The sequence below is a fragment of the Aethina tumida genome, chromosome 5 (assembly GCF_024364675.1).
Source record: "Aethina tumida isolate Nest 87 chromosome 5, icAetTumi1.1, whole genome shotgun sequence".
In the NCBI taxonomy this organism is placed as follows: Eukaryota; Metazoa; Arthropoda; class Insecta; order Coleoptera; family Nitidulidae; genus Aethina; species Aethina tumida.
Window position 1 is genome coordinate 12,133,120 of NC_065439.1, and position 20,099 is coordinate 12,153,218.

At 29.0% G+C, this 20,099-nt stretch overlaps 1 protein-coding gene across 8 annotated transcripts in view; it reads left to right on the plus strand.

Moving 5' to 3' along the window:
- The window catches only part of LOC109593930 (serine/threonine-protein kinase NLK-like), a 56,626-nt gene extending 46,357 nt beyond the window's left edge, over positions 1-10,269 (plus strand). Inside the window, exons 4-11 of one of the 8 annotated variants that reach the window (XR_007547983.1) lie at positions 1,583-1,689; positions 1,746-1,831; positions 4,394-4,582; positions 4,639-4,848; positions 4,907-5,108; positions 7,968-8,257; positions 9,750-9,802; positions 10,080-10,164. Coding sequence is in view for 3 of the 8 variants with exons in the window: in XM_049967210.1 (XP_049823167.1) it covers positions 1,583-1,689; positions 1,746-1,831; positions 4,394-4,582; positions 4,639-4,848; positions 4,907-5,108; positions 7,968-8,061; positions 9,320-9,401 (970 nt within the window). In the remaining 5 variants the exon portion in view is untranslated. Of the gene's footprint in view, positions 1-1,582; positions 1,690-1,745; positions 1,832-4,393; positions 4,583-4,638; positions 4,849-4,906; positions 5,109-7,967; positions 8,258-9,319; positions 9,419-9,749; positions 9,803-10,079 lie in introns of those variants that run through there. The other 7 variants (XM_049967211.1, XM_049967210.1, XR_007547982.1 and 4 more) reach the window with 7 other exon arrangements.
- The last annotated feature ends 9,830 nt before the right edge of the window (positions 10,270-20,099 follow it).

Genomic DNA, 20,099 nt, shown 5'->3' on the forward strand with positions numbered 1-20,099 from the left:
GGCCAGGACACACACAGAAATGATTTTTTCATATTATGTACTTACTACTAAATAAGAAGAAGGAAGAAGAAAAATGTTTATTATTCCTTAAGAACTCGATTGTCAATTATATTATGTACTTATGATTAGTACTTATTACATAAAAAGCCTTGGTCGACCTTCATTTGATCAGGACACACAGAGAAACGATTTTTTCATATTATGTACTCACGATTAGTACTACTAAATAAAAAGTTTTGGACAATATTAGGATACTATTAAAAGAAAAATATTTATTATTCCTTATGAACTCGATTGTCAATTATATTATGTACTTATGATTAGTACTTATTACATAAAAAGCCTTGGTCGACCTTCATTTGGTCAGGACACACAGAGAAACGATTTTTTCATATTATGTTCTTATGATTAGTACTAAATAAGAAGTTTTGGTCAATATTAGGATTCTATAAAAAATATTTATTATTCCTTATGAACTCGATTATTAATAATATATATGTACTTATGATTAGTACGTATCAAATAAAATGTCTTGGTCGACTTTCATTTGGCCAGGACACACATAGAAACGAGTTTTGATCAATATTAGAATTCTATCAAAAAAATATATATTTATTATTCCTTATGAACTCGATTATTACTTATATTATGTACTTATGATTAGTACTTATTACATAAAAAGCCTTAGTCGACCCTCATTTGGCAAGAACACACAGATAAACGATTTTTTCGTATTATGTACTTACGATTAGTACTACTAAATAAGAAGTGGTCAAATATTTATTATTTCTTATGAACCTGTTTATTAATTATATTATGTACTTATGGTTAGTACGTACTAAATAAAAGGTCTTGGTCTAAATTGTAAGTCTGTCAAGAGAAAAATATTTGTTATTCCTTATGAACTTAATTATTAATAAATTATATTAGGTAATTATTACTATTATTATTATTATTATTATTATTTATTTACTAATTAAAAGTTTCAAAGTCTAATAAATTTGATTATTATGTACTTACACGTATAATATATTAAATAAAAAGCTTGATCCAACTAACGAAAATATTTCAACCACACCTCAGCCGTGAATAAATAATTAAATAAGGAGGGGGTCGAGATGCCATCTAATTAGATAACTCTTCGTTTGGCCAGGACACATAGAAACGATTTTTTCCTATTGATTAACTTCATACTTTGTTTTATTATTTCCACTGGAAGAATTTCCGCTTATTAATTAATAAATTCAGGTGCGCTCCCCACGTCTAGTGCATTAACCAAAGGATAAAAATCCTTAATTGCATCCAAGGAGATATTAAAAGGCACTCAGTTGCACCGTTAAGTGTTCTTCGGTCGTTCCGATCGATAACGTAAAAATAGATTCCCTTTGTTTTCTAAATATTACCAAGGTTGATTTATTTATATAACAAAAGCAACGAAACACATTCGGCCGCGACAAAGACGACGCACACTCTTTGTCCCCGCATTATTGGACCAATTAACCTCGAGCCAAACCAAACAAACGGTCTCGTGTACTTAACAGTCATTTTCCCCTGAGTTTTCCTTAACATTAAACCTAAACAGATACGTCATAACGGAACTATTACAGAGCGACTTACACAAAATCATCGTGTCGCATCAGCCCCTGTCGTCGGATCACATAAAAGTTTTCCTGTACCAGATACTTAGAGGTGAGTGCCGCCTAAATTTCCCCCCTGTTTTTGCTAAATTTCGTTCCATGTTCCAGGTTTAAAATATTTGCACTCGGCTAGGATATTGCACAGGGACATCAAGCCCGGGAATCTCCTAGTAAACAGTAATTGTGTTCTAAAGGTGAGTTATATTAATGGTAGGCACCGAAAAAAGGACAGCATCTGAAATTGGTGTGGCGTAATGGACGAATTAACGACGAGCCGAACAGTTAAATAAATAAATACGGGAGGGTCCTTCTCCTTTATTTGCTCTCTAATGTGTCGACCAGGATGTATGGTAACACTATTGTATTCGAAGACGGGACCGTTCGGGATATTGTGACTTTGGCCCCTTCAAGTTCCGGGCATTGTACATAAATCAATATTTGTTTTGGAATGAGGAGATTGGCTTGTTTTTTTATATGCTGATCAATCTTTTGTGTGTCAGATTTTTAAAGAGTCCCTGCTGAGTATATAAAAATAAATAAATCAGTGTACACTGCAAGCCGCAGTTATAATTCTGATTTTAATTTTTTATTTTATATTAAAGCTACCAATTTGTAGTAAGTAAAGTTCTAGTGTTGGAATATAAATTGAGATTTCTTAGTATTGTCATACCGTGAAATTAAAGCATCCTGTACAAAAAACTACAAAGGAAGTTAAAATCGTGATTAAACTCATGAAGACAATTTAAAATAATTGAAGTCGTTTTTGAGTAAAAGTTTTGTAACAATATATAACTTTTTTATTTAAACTTTATAAATTAAATTTATTAATTTATTAACCACATTTTATTGTTAAAATTGATGCATAAAAATACTGATATTATGGATATCAAAAGTAATAAACTAACTCATTACAGTAAAAAATTAAAGTACATTAGAAATATTTAAATTATAATTAACAAAATTAATTAAAACACTGCAAAGAAATTAAATATTTTAATTAGATTCATAAAAGTAATAAATAAATTAAGTGTAACAATTTATAACAATTTTTATTGATTGTATATAAAAGTAATAATTAAAATTAAAAATTTTTATAATTGTTATATTAATTTATTAGTTTTTAAATATAAAAAAACAAAATTATTAACTAATATTATGGAATATTTATATTAGAATTATTAAGCTAAATGATTAAAACTACAACATTAATTAAAAAAAAAATATATATTAAAATTAACAAAATCAAAAAAATATGAAGTAAAATTAAAAATGTTTTTCACATTTATTCTTTATTCTCATTAGATTTATTAATATGATAATCAATTTTAATTACTAAAATTAATGAAGAAAAATAATATAAATTAAATCTGATGTTAAAATTAAAATGTATTAAAACTATTCAAATTTGTGAATAAAATAAAAATTAGTAAATTAAATTTTATTTATTTATTAATATTAAATGTTGCATAATTTTTTTTATCAGCTTTTTATTAAATGCCTTTAGAATTTGATTAAAATTCTGACAAGTTAAATGACTTGCACTGTTTATTTATAAATAAAGAGTATGATAAGATTAATATTATTATTTTGCATAAAATTAGTTTTAAAATAAGAAAAGAGACTGCAAAGAAATTAGATATTTTAATTAAATTCATAAATATAATAAATAAAATAAGTAATTTTTTGAGTAAAATGTAACAACTTATAACATTTTTTATTGACTGTAATTAAAATTAAAAATCTTTATATGTGTTATATTAATTTAAATATAAAATTAAGAAAATAAAAAAAAGTTATTAACTGATATGGAAAATAAAATATTTATATTAGAATTATTAAGCTCAATGATTGAAACAAGATTAATTAAACAAGAAAATATTAAAATTAATAAAATCAAAAAATTGTGAAGTAAATGTTTTTAACATTTATTCTTCATTCTCAATAGATTTATTAATATGATAATCAATTTTAATTAATTAATGAATAAAAAATAATATAAATTAAACTTGATATTGTTAAAATTAAAATGTATTATTAAAACTTTCAAAATTTGTGAATAAAATGAAAATTATTAAATTAAATTTTATTAATTTATTAACATTAAATGTTGCATACTTTTTTATCACTTTTTTATTAAATGTCTTTATAATTTGATTAAAATCCTGACAAGTTAAATGACTTGCACTGATTATTTATAAATAAAGAGTATGGTAAGATTAATGTTATTATTTTGCATAAAATTAGTTTTAATATAAGAAAAAAGATAATTTTATTATAACTGTACAATATAGTGCATCATTCAATCATTTTCCAGCTCATATTATATTAATATAACCATTTTGTATTGCATAAATTTATAGAATGTGGTCATAAATAATTGTAATATCTTTTCATACCATAAAATTTATGCATCCAGAATAAAGAAACTTTGATGGAAGGTAATGTTATGTAACTAATAAATGCTTTTAAAATAATTGACTTATTAACTCATTATTTTTTGGTTTAATTTTAATAGTTATAAACTTGGTGTACTGATATTTCGTTTAATCGTGTGAAATAAATTAAATATTATATTTCTTTTATTGCATTATTTTATTACAAATTGCAATTCAATTATATAAAAGAGAAAATCTTCGAATGAACTCTACAATTCTTAAGTAATTCTTTCAGTAATTTATCTAATTGTGCTCCCGGAAACACTAAAAAATATTATAGTTATATATTTGGACAGTGAATAAATAAAATAATTATTTCAGATCTGTGATTTTGGTCTGGCACGCGTGGAAGAGCCAGACGTGAGCAAACACATGACCCAAGAGGTAGTGACGCAGTATTACAGGGCACCCGAGATCCTGATGGGGGCTAAACACTACACCGCCGCCGTCGACGTCTGGTCGGTCGGCTGCATATTCGGCGAGCTGCTGGGTCGTCGGATACTCTTCCAGGTAACTGGCATAACCGTTCGAAACATGGAACGGTTTAATTCACGTTCGATTTTCAGGCCCAAAACCCCGTCCAGCAACTGGAACTGATCACCGAGCTGCTGGGCACACCGACCATGGAAGACATGAAGTACGCATGCGAAGGCGCACGCTCCCACATGCTGAGGCGAGCGCCCAAACCGCCCAGTCTGTCCGCCCTCTATACGCTGAGTTCGCAGGCCACCCACGAGGTGGTGCATTTACTGTGTCAGATGCTTGTGTTCGATCCCGTACGTATTTCGACGATTTTCGCCAGTTGACGGGTTTTAAGGTGTGGTTTCGTTGTAGGATAAAAGGATATCGGTGGTGGACGCGTTGGCACATCCCTATCTGGACGAGGGCAGGCTGAGGTACCATTCGTGCATGTGCAAGTGCTGCTACACGACGGCCAGCGGTATGAGACAGTACACGCAGGAGTTCGAGAGTCAGGCGCCCACACCGTTCGACGACCATTGGGAAAAGAAATTGACGTCCGTGCAGCAAGTTAAAGGTAGATTTTCGTGGACAAAAATACACTTTCGAAAGCACTCGAATCAATGGTGTGATGCAACGTCTCCTTGAGTTTTAGTTGTTTACGATTTTACGCGAAACTCGAAAGAAAAACGACCTTTCATATTGCACGTGTATGCCAAGTAAAAATGCACATATTCAATTTACGGTTTTTCATCTACATAACTGTTTTTTTATTAAACCGCAGGTGTCTGATGTTGAGCAATGCCTTATTTTTACATTCGTAATATTAAAGTTATATCTTTGAAATTATTATTAAATTTATTATTTTTTTGTAGTGCTCTCTAATTAGTCTTTGTTATGTATTTCTACTGCGAATGATTAAACATACAGATATAACTCATTTAAAAAAAAAACAAGAATAAATTATCCTTAAATATTGAAAAAATAATAAATAAAAATAAATTATAATAAATTTATTATTCTTTTTTTTCTAATGGTCTCTAAGTAGTTTTTATTATCTCATTTCATCTGTTAATGATTAAACATACAGATACAACTCATATTTTAAATAGGGCAAGAGTAAATTACTCCTAAATATTGAAATAGTTATAGATAAGAGAAAAATTCAATAAAGTATTATTCTTTTTTTAGTAGTCTCTAAATAGTCTTTATTATCTCATTTCATCTGTAAATTATTAAATATACAGATATAACTCATATTTTAAAAACAGCAAGGATAAATTACCCCTAAATATTGAAATAATAATAGATAAGAGAAAAAAATTTATAATTTTATTATTCTTTTTTTAGTGATCTCAGAATAGTCTATATTACCTCATTTCATCTGCAAACGATTAAACAAACATATATAACTCATATTTTAAAAAGGGAAATGGTAAATTACCCCTAAATATGGAAATAATAATAGATAAGAGAAAAATGTTCAATAAATTTATTATTCTTTTTTTAGCGGTCTCTAAATAGTCTTTATTATCACATTTCATCTGTAAATTATTAAACATACAGATATAATTCATATTTTAAAAAGAGCAAAGATAAATTTCCCCTAAATATTGAAATAATAATAGATAAGAGAACAATATTCAATAAATTTATTATTCTTTGTTTTAATGGTTTCTAAATAGTCTTTATTATCTCATTTCATCTGCAAATGATTAAACATACAGATATAACTCATATTTTAATAAGAGCAAGGATAAATTACCCCTAAATATTGAAATAGTAATAAATAAGAAAATAAAGTTTAAATAATATTATTAAAAGTTAAATCAATAGTATAATATTTTTTATCATTAAATATTACATTATTTATTAATAATTAAAAATTCAAAGTGAAAAAAACAAAAGAAATAAAATTATATACTAGAAAATATAATAAACGTTTTTTCCTTTTATCTTTAAAATATTTGTGCAAGCAAATGATAAAAAATTGATTTGTGAATCTGAAAAAATGATCAATTATATAATTGATGAAGTAGAACATCTTATATAATATTTTGAAGCTTCCTTTAAATCTTTCCCTGGTTAAGACTTTTTTAAAGTACTATAAAAATGTAAAAATAACACTCATTTTCCTATGAACTGGTTGTAGTGTGTACAGATGGCATTAATTTATTTGAGCTAATAACAAAATTTATCATATTTTAAGATGTACAAAATTAAATGTATTTTCAATTAGATCATAAATAAATGTGACAAAATTTTTGGAAACAAAAATTAACTTAACGTAAATAATGACCACCCTGTATAAAATTTGGGAGTACTAATAATGGCTTTACAGGATGATCTTTGCTTAAGGTCTATGTCAAAATTGAAAGTTCCAACACCAAAATTGGTGGCTACACAAACATTTCAATTAGACGATAAATTTGCCAAAATTTTTGAAAACGAATATTGACTTAAAAACTATTGGGTTTAGGTATATGACAAGTTATAGGCATTTTATTTACAATAACATATAGAATTAAAAAATATAAAAGTATACATAGAGTTCTATTAAAAATAGTAAATAAATTGAAAATGAAAATTTGTTCAAAATAAATTCGAAAAATAGTCAAGTTATAATTGCTATTAAATATCAAATAAATGCTAATGAATAAGTGACAGTTTAATAGAAAATTTAATTAAGAAGAGTTCTATTAAAAATAGTAAATAAATTGAAAATGAAAATTTGTTCAAAATAAATTCGAAAAATAGTCAAGTTATAATTGCTATTAAATATCAAATAAATGCTAATGAATAAGTGACAGTTTAATAGAAAATTTAATTAAGAAGAACATTTAAATAAATCATGAACCAAAAGCGTAAATATCTTTTCCGGTACTTAATATTTGCATTTCATGAACATTACTAATTTTAATTAAGTATTTCTAGAATTTGATTACTTTATACTTCTTACTAATTACCATTACTTCTTAGGAAATGGAAGTAATAAATTAACAGATTAGTTTTTGAAGTATGTTAAACATTTTATTTATTAATAAAATATAGTACAGTTAAATATAAGTCAACTATTACAGGTGTTTTATATTATGCAACACTAAAAAGGCATTTAACGACAAAAGTTCTTTTACTCGAACACATCGACTATTTGGCACGAATCGATTGAAAATTAATAATGCGTGTGCATGTAAATTATGAACTTGAATATTGCAACAAAAACTAGTAAATATAACCGGTCATTAACAACGGTTAAATATAGTAACTTTCTAGTGCTATTACATGCAATTTGAAATACAAACACGTGTATTAATTTCGCGAGGATTTAATTGGCGACCGTTTCAAGTGATTTATTATCGACCATCGCACGCATGTTTTCACTTTTTTACTCATAATCATTATTATTGCGATGCTAATCGAATCGGTGTTTTTGCAGAGGAGATGCACAAGTTCATTGCGGAGCAGCTGAACACGTCGCGGGTGCCGCTGTGCATCAACCCCCAGTCGGCGGCGTTCAAGAGTTTCGCCAGGTAAGACGGCCATCGCCGCGCAGCGACGCGCAGCGACCGAGCCGCAGAAACAACGCGCCAACGCAGCGCCATTGCATAGGTGACGAAAAACAACATCCAACCAACCAAAAATATACAATATCAAGACCCAACCAACCAACACCTCACTACCACAACCCCTCTACAAGTCGTAACACTCCAACCAAATCTATTTGGTGTACGTTCCATTTTATTTTTATTTTTTTTTTTTTTTATTTGTTTTTTACTGGTTACTTGGTACATCTTTTTTGGTTTTGTTTCACTTTGGTTTTTGTTTTGTTTTATTTTTTTGGTAGCAGTGCGTCGTTCAGTTTTTAGTTTTGGTAATATTTGGGCATTTCAGCTTTGGTCAACATGTCTTGGTAAACTGGGTAAGGTCGTGGTACCGTTCATCATTTGCCTTACTTATTTTTATCCATTGTATAAGCTGACTTAATTTGATTTGTCGCAATACTATCAAAATTCAATCGGATACGGCGACTGTTGCATAATGAGCTTCCATTGTACATAAAATAAAACATTCATAAATTATTCGGAAACGGATGAATGCTGAAGCAGGACTGTTTTACACACAATTTGCTGCTTTTTTGTTGTATAACTAAACTAATAAAACGTAAAACGAGTATATTAAATTGGTTTACGACAGTTCTGTACCGACTCGAGCAAACATCCCATCATAAAAATCTGTAAATATCATCCTCATCGTGTGCTAACGCCACCATACGGTCTCGAGAAGACCTTTATTAAAAAATAACGTACACCAAATGGTTTGAGTGTTATTTTTTAATAGTACCATTTTTAAAAGATATAGTCCATTATCATTAACATTGATACGAGAATCAGATGAACTTTTGACTTTCCATGCTGGGCGCGAGCGTTTATTTTCTCAGTAGTTAGATTTCCCCCTAAAAATCCATCCACAGTCCCTGTAGAAGTTTCAGTTCTTTTGGCTTTATCGCATTTTGTTCTGATTAGACGGCGTAGATCTCAAAATTTACACCGTCTAACGTTAGTTTGTTGATTGTATGGAAGTCAGAATTTGTGTACATAATTTTTGCGTAGCCTAATCCTTGCTGTCTTAGCACTAACCCCTTTACTGTTGTGTGTGTGCCACCCGACTCTGGTTCAAGCATTTGCCAAAATCTCGAACCTCAGTCATATCGTGCATTGTAAATAATTCAAGCTTTAAATAAACAAAAAAAAAATAGTCGGCTCAAGTAAGATGATGGTTGTTGTACAGGAGAGAGCGAATACAATGCACCCCTTTCAAGAAGACCCTTGAGATTCTGTTATCACCCGTCATCTTTCTATGCGCTGCGTGACTGCATATAAGTTTTAGGTTAGTGATTTTAGTTTATTCCATTGCCATTTTAATTTTAATTTAGTTTAGTCGTGGAGGCCGTTCATTCCGGCACGAAATGAGCGGTCTCCACCGAATTATAGAGCCATTGCATTTGTATTAATTTGTGCTTTGCGTTTGGACGTGTGCAAAATGTAGTTTAATTTTGATTAACGCGTAGACAATTAAGCAGTTTCCATCAGGTCGTGGCTCTATTGAAAACGATTCACTGAGTGTAAAAACTTGTTTAAAATCAAAACCTGATTTTAGTATGCAGTACTAAAAACGATTAACAAAACGAAATTGTGATGCTGACCATGAGGATTTTCAGTTTTAGGAAAAGAAAACGATGACGGCTAGTTAAGCTTCTCTCACTAGAATCAGGTATTGGAATTTTTCAAGATTTTTACAGTGACGGTGGAGAATTAATAAAAAAAAAGAATCCATTGAACCACATTTTCGAAAATCATCACTTGTTGGTCTTACTGTTGTGACCGAACAACTGATGATTTACCGAGAAGTTGAATGATGAAAACTAGTCATTAACAGACAAATCAAACTTACAAGTTGCATGTAAATAAAATAAATAAAGACATTTTGTAGGTTTGATTTTTGGGTAGATTTTCGTGTGTTTTGAATGTGTTTTTCTCTTTGTTTGCAGTTCGACAGTCGCCCATCCGTCGGAGTTGCCTCCCTCGCCCCACCAATGGGATTGACAATGGGGTGCGGTCCGGAGATAACGGCTCCAAACGCTGCGACTTTTGTATTATATTTTCTTCACCGCAATCTCTCTACTCAGACTACAATGATGTTGTGCCGTGCACTGATAAAAAATATTAAGGTTGCAATGTTTCGTGTAAAATTCGGGTATAAAATCGATTTATTTTTTAATCCAATGTATTTTTTTAACGCGTGTGTATGAATCGGTGATGCAAAAAAAACTGATGTGTTTTTCTTTTTTGGAATCGTCGATACACAATAGTTGTACAAAAGAAAAAATACAATCGTGGTGTAAATTGATTTGTGGCAATTCGTCTTTAATATTTTTTCGCAGTGTGGTAGTTAGTTAGTTTTTAAGTAATATTTACACCAAATATAAATATTCAGGGAACTTATGCAATGCAAAATACAATGGACAATCCGCGCTGCAAATTTTTAATATTAGTGTGTGTTTTTGTGTATATTTAGTCGCTGTAAAGTGTGATTTACTATACCTTAAATAATGTAGATCTGCCAATATGAAACATTGTACAGATATCACTGCCTTCAATAGTTTAGGTTAGTATTTTTAGTTTTATAAGACTGGCAGGTAATTTATCGCTTTTCGTTTTCGGGCAGTTGATCAAGTCAAAAGAATAATAATAATAAAAAAAAATAATGGGATCGACGCCGTTTGGTGAAACCCCGCCCCCCGTTCATTTTAACGCTTCTTAAACAATCTGTATATGATCGAACACGATTGAAAAACGATCTTTATGTGCTGTGATAATATTTCAAAATAGTTTTCGTATTATTTGTTTTGCAAGGATCGAATTCGACGGGTCGCAAAAACCAAATGGCACGTGCCCCCCGTCCCCAGATCCTAATTCAGGACGGGGCGCACGCAATCCTGAAAAAAATCACAAAAAGCCTGGAAATATTTAGTTTACGGACTTATATTTAAGAATAGGGTAATTTATTTTTTACTTGTGAATTATTGACATTGATAAACTGCCGTGAATTTAACAATTTAAACAGAAACTAAATGGAAGACTGCGACAACTTACCCCCCTTAAACTGTTATCATTTGTATTTTGCTCATTTGTCGCTCCAAAACACTGCATCAACTTAAACAAACAAAAAAACAGCAGTTCTCTTCTGATTTATTCGTCATACAGTAGAGTTTAGTGTATTCTGTGTGGATTATCAGTGTGCAATGAGATATAGAGACTGTATTATAAATTCACTATGTTTATATTCGAGTATATTAAAACTTGCTTGTGTCCTCTTTAATTTTTGTTAATTAAGTAGATCAATTTTTACACCATTCGAAAACATATTCAAATGAAATGAGCCTAGTCCCGGATTTTCTGACGGAGCAAATCTTTTTATACTGTTTATATATTTGGTTTTGTTTAAATATGTTTTTACAGTGGCCTTTGTACATATTTTTAAACTTATGTACCGTTTAGTGAAATTAAGTGTAGACAATTCTTCGTATTGTTTAATTTTAACGACGTTTTCGTGCATTTTCGCCTGATTAGGTAATTCAACCTCACTAGATATTTTTTTACTCAAACGACTGTGTCATTTTTGCAAATGTCATTTGCAAAATATTGATTATTTGTGTTTCCTGGTCGGTTAGGACTGGAACTTTTTTGTACATATTTTAGTAGTTTTAATTAATTGTAATGTTTCTGCAATTTAAATTGAGATCAAAATTCGACTTGACAATCTCACGTTTCCTAATCTGTGTATATTATAAATAAATAGAAAAATGTAAAAAATAACGGGAACGTGTGATTGTTGCGTGCATATTATGTATTCGTGGTCCAGTAGTAAGAATCTGTAATTATAATTCCAATTATTTCCAGAGATCTCAGTAACTGCATGTACATATTGAAATGTATTTCATTTTTTTTTCTAGTAATGGTCAGTCTATATTTACTTTACTTCTTAGTATACTCCGATATGAAAAAAATAAACAACACTTACAGTACAGCTGCGTTTTATTGCCCTAATTTTGGTGTTAAATTTTCGAAATTACAATAAGACTTTGTAATATCCAAATTCCAAAGAGCCAAAAGACATGAACAGAAACTAATGGTCTTTGAAATTATTCATTTTTCTATTGGTGTTTAGTCAATATTTTCTTTACCTCTTTGTAGACTCTGATAAGGAAAAAGTAAAACATATATAAATTAGGATTATTAAATGTTATATATTCACAAATATACTCTCACACTTAAAAAACATAAAATAGACAATTTAAATAATTGAAATAACCACATAGATTATTTTAAAAAAAAAAAACAAAAGACAAATTATATGGTTAAAATGCGTCTGAAAACAAAGCATAAGAGACCAGTAGAACTTATAAATTTAATTATTTCCAGAGATCTCTGTATCTGCATGCAATCTATTCTTTTTCTCTAATAATGGCCAGTCAATGTTAACTTTATTCTATGAGATTACTCTGGTACGAAGAAAATAAAATTTTGCCTATTAAAAGAATAATTCACGAAAATTTTACTTCTGCACTTAACAAATAAATACCCTTGACAATTAAATTATCGTTGAAATATCCACATTTAATTTCTTTTAGATAATCTAGATAATAGAAAATATATGATTTCATGTACCAGTAGATTATTTAATAATATATAAAAATAATTAATTGTCTAAGAACAGTTACTGCATTTGAAATATTTCCTTTTTTCTGTTGATTATTAGCCTATATTTTGTATACTTTCTGGTACTCTGATATGAAAAAAGGAAAATAATGCCTAATTTTTTACTGATAGAATTTTTTTTATCGAGGGGGGAAGTCAGGAGACAGAAAACCCCCCTCCGGGTACCGATCCAAAAGATCTCAAACCAGATGGAAAACGCATGCGTAAACGTATGGGGGTGAGCTGAACCAGAAGACTAAAGCTGACGTAGATGCCAGCCCTCTGTCAACTGGTTCGGGAAGAACAAGTCCAATCTGAGGAAGATCCGAGATCTTCCTGGGAATGGATTGGACTTGCAGGTGTTGGATCCGTTAGCTCCCCACTACCACTGGCTTGGGGTTACTGATAGAAGTTTTAGTTCATAATTATGTATTCTCGTAGAAGCAGTGATACCAGTGGATTATTTAATGAAATATAAAAATAATTAATTAACTAATTGGTTCCTATGAACAGTTACTGCATTTGAAAGATATTCTTTTTTCTTCACTGATGGACAGAAAAGAAGAATTTATAAAAACGTTCATGAGGTTGATTATAAGTGGTAAAAGAAATTTATTTATATTTAATAATTTTCAGAGATATCAGTAGCTGCTTTTGAAATATTTCCTTTTTCTATTGATTATTAGCCTATATTCTGTATACTTCTTGGTACTCTGATATGAAAAAATGAAAATAATGCCTAAATTTTCATTGATAGTTTTAGCCCACAATTAAGTATTCTCGTAATTAATAAATACATAAAATCTGCAGGTTAAACATAATTAAAATAAGCATATTTAATATACAAATTAAAACAAATTTCAAGAAAAATTACCAGTGATACCAGTGGATTATTTAATGATATATAAAAATAATTAATTAACTAAATGGTTCCTATGAGCAGTTACTGCATTTGAAAGATATTCTTTTTTTCTTCACTGATGGACAGAAAAGAAGAAGTTATAAAAATGTTAATGAGGTTGATTATAAGTGGTAAAAGAAATTTATTTATATCTAATAATTTTCAGACATATTAATAGCTGCTTTTTAAATATTTCCTTTTTTCTGTTGATTATTAGCCTATATTCTCTATACTTCTTGGTACTCTGATATGGAAAAAGGAAAATAATGCCTAAATTTTGATTGATAGAAGTTTTAGTTCACAATTATATATTCTCGTAGTTAATAAATACATAAAACACAATTCAAATGAGCATATTTAATATATAAATTAATACAAATTTCAAGAAAAAATAGTAGTGGTACCAGTGGGTTATTTAATGATATATAAAAATAATTAATTATCTAATTTGTTCCTATTAACTGTTACTGCATTTGAAAAATATTTTTTTTTTCTTCACTGATGAACAGAAAAGAAAAATGTGTAAAAACGTTCATGAGATTGATTGTAAGTGCCAAAAGAAATTTACATCTAATAATTTTCAAGGTTATCAGTGCTGCATTTGAAATTTTCCTTTTTTCTATTGATTATTAGCCTATATTCTATATACTTCTTGGTACTCTGATATGAAAAATGGAAAACACTCCTAAATTTTCATTGATAGTTTTAGTTCACAATTATGTACTCTTGTAGTTAATAAACATATAAAATCTGCAGGTTAAACATAATTCAAACAAGCATATTTAAAATATAAATTAAAACAAATTTCAAGAAAAATTACTAGTGGTGCCAGTGGATTATTTAATGATAAAAATAATTAATTATCTAATTGATGGACAGAAAAGATAAATTTACAAGAATGTTCATGAGATTGATTAGAACTGGCAAACAAAAATTACATCTCAAAATTTTCAGAGATTTGGATATGAAAAAAAGAAAATATTGCCTAAATTGCCATTGACAGAAGTGTTAGTTGGCAATTATGTATTCTCGTAGTTAATAAATACATAAAATTTGCTGGCAATTCAAATAAGCATATTTAATATATAAATTAAAATTTTATGGACCAATAGAAACTAATTACAAATTCAAATTATTTCCAAAAAGGGGACCGCCCCTGTTTTTTATAGATATGTAGAATATAATTTCCTGACTTTAGTAAATGCATTTGGAATTTATTCTTTTGTTGCTACTGTTGGTAATTCTATATTTACTTTATTTCTTGGTGCACGAAAATAATAAAATAGAAAAATACTCAAATTTGTGATCTCAGGAGTTTCAAAAACAAATTATATAATTAAGATGCGTCTGAAAACAAAACAGGCATAGAATGATCAATGATTTCATGGATCAGTAGAATCTAAATTTAAATACAATTATTATCAGATATCTTAGCAACTGTATTTGAAATATATTCCGTGACTGCCAGCCTGTTTATTTTATTTCCTGCTATACACTAAACAGAAAAAAAAACAAAAATAACACAAATTTCGATATTCAAAAGTTAATTTATAAGAATTCTACACTTGCATTTAAGAAATATCTAAAATTAACATTAAAATATTATCAAAATATCCAGATTTACTGTTTTTTTAAATAATCTTAGATGAAACAAATTTCGATAACAGATTATATTTTAAAAATAAAATTGAGAAAGAAAATTGATTTTCATGAACCAGTAATATTATTTATTTCCAAAAATCTCTTCTGTTCTGTTCAATTGATTGTCAGTCTATATCTTTTATTTTTTTATAAAAATTATTAATTTTCAAACTTTTATGTTACGAAAATTACATTTCTGCCTGAGATACAAATAGTTACCTAATTTCAGTAAGTTTAAAATTATAAACATAGTGTAAATAAAATTGATAAAATAAATTTATGATGTGGTCCATCATTATGAATTTTTAATTGCAAACCATTTAAAATGTAAATAAAACAGGCAATTAAAATAACTGCAACATTCACATGTTTCCTAGATGTGCTAATATGATACAAATTCCAAAAACAGATTGTATAATTAAAATGCGTCCGAAAACAAAACTGACAAAAGTAATTTAATATTCATCAACAAACAAAGAAAGTTCAACAGTTCGGTTGTCACGTTAAAAATAGCAATCCCAAGAAATCCAAACTAGCACTTTTCTTACAAAAACAATTATTGTAAGACGACCTTAATTCATTACACGTTGCTAAAACAAAACGCCGCATTACGAATTCAAATCGAAAAATTAAGTTTTGCGTTTTGAAATAGACGACGTGTATTTTTAAAATTATGATGTAATTACCCGTGTGTCTATGTCGGTTTAATTGAGGAAAGGGAATTGCATCAATACTTTTATGGAGAACCGGTTGTAAGATGTGTACCGGGGAAATTCAAAGGTACATTTTCAAACAATGATGGTATCAAACTATCACTCTGTATAGTACTGTGACTAATGATTTTTGAGCAAAATAATATAATTAATTGTCTGGTAACATTAATTTGCAATTTTCTATTTACGTAATACGTTTATAATTAATGACGTTTTTATTTAATGATTTTACATTAGTAGGTGCACAAGGAAATCCACTTTTCCACTTATATGCTTTTCTAACAAAGAAACAATTAAATTATAAAATAATACGAAAAAACGTGACATTTTTATTGTTTGTGACTGACAAGTGTGTTTGTAAAGAACTTTCATTCTTTCAAAAGCTTTAATTGACAAGGTTTGGTCTGGTGTTTTATCTACAGTCATATTGAAGCTAATGGATAAAATAAATAGATAAGATCTATTGAAAAAATAAGGATAAGGGAAGTATACTTAGTGTTGTAGGAAATTGAACATACACATACAGTCATCCATATTTTAGATGGGTTGTTAACTTGAAAAAAAAAAAAAAATAGGGACACAATTCCAATAAAAATTCAAATTAAAACATTTAACACAATAGAACTATATTTAGTGATGCAGGAAATGGAACATAGATCCAGTGATCCAGTTTTCACAAAATTTGTTTTTTTTGTCCATGTATCAACTAATTTTTACTTTAAATAAGTTTAAAGCTGAAATAGATAGATATGATTATTAGTTTGAAAAAGTCTGAGGATGCAACACCAGTAGGAATATTGAAAATTTAAACATTTAAGACAATGGAAGTAAACTTAGTGACGTAAGATATGGAACATATAGATCCAGTCATCCAGTTTTCATAAATTATTTTTTTATTTACGACATTTTAACTGGAGTTTCATCATCACTCGTTTTGAAGCAAATGGATAATATAAATAGATAGGTTCATAGCTTAAAAAAGACACTTGTAAAAACGAAAAGGTTAAGGCTTTCGTGACCATTGCTTCCATATCTATATTTGTTCGGATTTGTTCCTGACGTTTCGCTAGTATAAGTGGTTAGCATCTTCAGAGGTCTGATTCGGTTCATGTTTCTTTGACATCTGATGTGATCTAATTATCACTGATATCTGATTGTCACAGACACACGAAACAAATTAGACTGAAGATGTTAGCCAATCATGCTAGTGAAACATCAGGAAACAATTCTCGAAGAAATCTGAGGATATATATCAGTAGAAACGTTGGAAACATTTAAGATAATGGAAGTATTAGGAAATGAAACATATACATTCAGTGATCCAGTTCTCACAAATTATTGTTTCATTGACGACGTTTCAATTGGAATTTTATCTTTAGTAATTTTGAAGTAAATGGATTAAATAAATAGTTATGATTATTAGCTCGAAGAAGAACTAAGAAAATATACCAGTAGAAACGTTGGACTAAGAAAATATACCAATAAACATTTAAGAATGAAAGTATACTTAGTGATGTAGGAAATGGAATATATAGACCCAGTGCCCTAATTTTCACAAAATTTGTTTTCATTGACGATGTTTACGTAGGTATTTTACCTCCACTAATTTTGAAGCTAATGAATAAAAGAAATATATATGATCAATAATTTAAAAAAGAATGACAATACCACACTAGTAAAAACGTTTCAAATTTAAACATTTAAGACAGTTGAAGAAAACTTAGTAACTTAGGAAATGAAACTTATGCATCCAGTGATTCAGTTCTCACAAATTATTGACTTATTGACTACGTTTCAACTGGAATTTTATCTTTAGTAATTTTGATGTTAATGGATAAAATAAATAGTTATGATCATTAGCTCGAAGAAGACTAAAGATATAAACGAATAGAAACGTTGGAAATTTAAACATTTAAGACAATATAAGTATACTTAGTGGTGTAGGAAATGGAACATATAGATACAGTGGCTCAGTTTTCACAAAATCTGTTTTTATTGGTAACGTTTCTATTGGTGGTTTACCTCTACTCATTTTGAAGCTAATGGAGAAAATAAATATATATGATCAGTAGCTTAAAAAAGAATGACGATACAACCCTAGTAAAAAGGTTTCAAATTTAAACATTAAAACAGTTGAAGAAAACTTAGTAACTTAGGAAATGAAACATATGCATACAGTGATTCAGTTCTCACAAATTATTGTTTTATTGACTACGTTTCAACTGGAATTTTATCTTTAGTAATTTTAATGTTAATGGATAAAATAAATAGTTATGATGATTAGCTCGAAGAAGACTAAGGATATATACGAGTAGAAACGTTGAAAATTTGAACATTTAAGATAATGGAAGTATAGTTAGTGATGTAAGAAATGAAACATATAGATACAGTGGCTCAGCTTTCAAAAAATCTGTTTTCATTAGTAACGTTTCTATTGGTGGTTTACCTCCACTCATTTTGAAGCTAAAGGATAAAATAAAATACATATGATCAATAGCTTAAAAATGAATGACGACTCAATACTATTAGAAACGTTGCAAATTTAAAAATTTAAGGCATTGGAAGTAAAGTTAGTGACGTAGGAATTGAAACATATAAATTCAATAATACTTCTCACAAATTATTCTTTTCATGGACGACGTTTCAACTGGAGCTTTTTCTTTAATAATTTTGAAGTTAATGGATAAAATAAATAGTTATGATCATTAGCTCAAAGAACACTAAAGATATATACGAGTAGAAACGTTGAAAATTTAAACATTTAAGACAATGAAAGTAGGAAATGGAACAAATAGATACACTGACTCAGTTTTCACAAAATCTGTTTTCATTGATGACGTTTCTATTGGAGCTTGACCATCACTCATTTTGAAGGTAATGGATAAAATAAAATATATATGATCAATAGCTTAAAAAAGAATGACGACTCAATACTATTAAAAACGTTGCAAATTTAAACATTTAAAACAATGGAAGTAAACTTAGTGACATGGGAAATGAATCATATAAATTCAATAATCTACTTCTCACAAATTATTCTTTTCATGGACGACGTTTGAACTGGAGCTTTTTCTTTAATAATTTTGAAGTTAATGGATAAAATAAATAATTATGATCATTAGCTCAAAGAACACTAAGAATGTATACGAGTTGAAACGTTGAAAGTTTAAACGTTTAAGACAATGGAAGTAAGAAATGGAACAGATAGATACAGTGTCAACTGGAGTTTTACCTTTAATAATTTTGAAGTTAAATAAATAGTTATGATCGAAAAAGACTAAAGATAAAAAATACAAATAAAAACGTTGGATATTTAAACATTACGTCTTCACTGGCTTCTTTCGACTGGTGTTTTACATCTAATCGTTTTGAAGGTAATAGATAAAATTAATACATATGATTATTAGCTTAAAAAAGACTGAGGATACCACACTTTGGTACGTACACTCATTCATATAAGGACATAGTTGTTGAAGAGGTTTTGGGATACCACTATATGGTATCTTCAATTTTGTTTAGAGGTAACTTGAACGTCCAACAATACATCCACGCATCCTTCGGACCCTTTAAAATCTAGTTTATCAACAGGACAATACCTGATGTCATATTACCAAGGTCACCTTGGACTGTTTCCAACATTCCAATTTAAATTTGTTACCATGGCCAGCAAGATGTGTGGACTTATCATCGATTGAATTCGTGTTGGATATTATAGACAAGAGACATGCGTTATGTAGAGGTGGTGAAAATGAGGTTCCTCAGGACGAAATTGCTCATCTCTTGGGTTAATGCTAAAAATAAGTAATGAGTGTTTACGCCATCGTGGATGTCGACCTCATTATTAGTCTCAAAAATAACTTTAACCAATATATTTAAAGAAAGCCAAAAATCAATGAAATTTTACCATCAGATGCTTTATATAGTGCACCACATTTAACATAAACACTTCTTCAAATTTTTCCTGTAGGACATTTTTATTTGAACCCCCTCAGACATTTTAACCTCAGAATTGAATCGCAGCCCAAATCAGACTTAGGTGAAACCACACGTAGTTA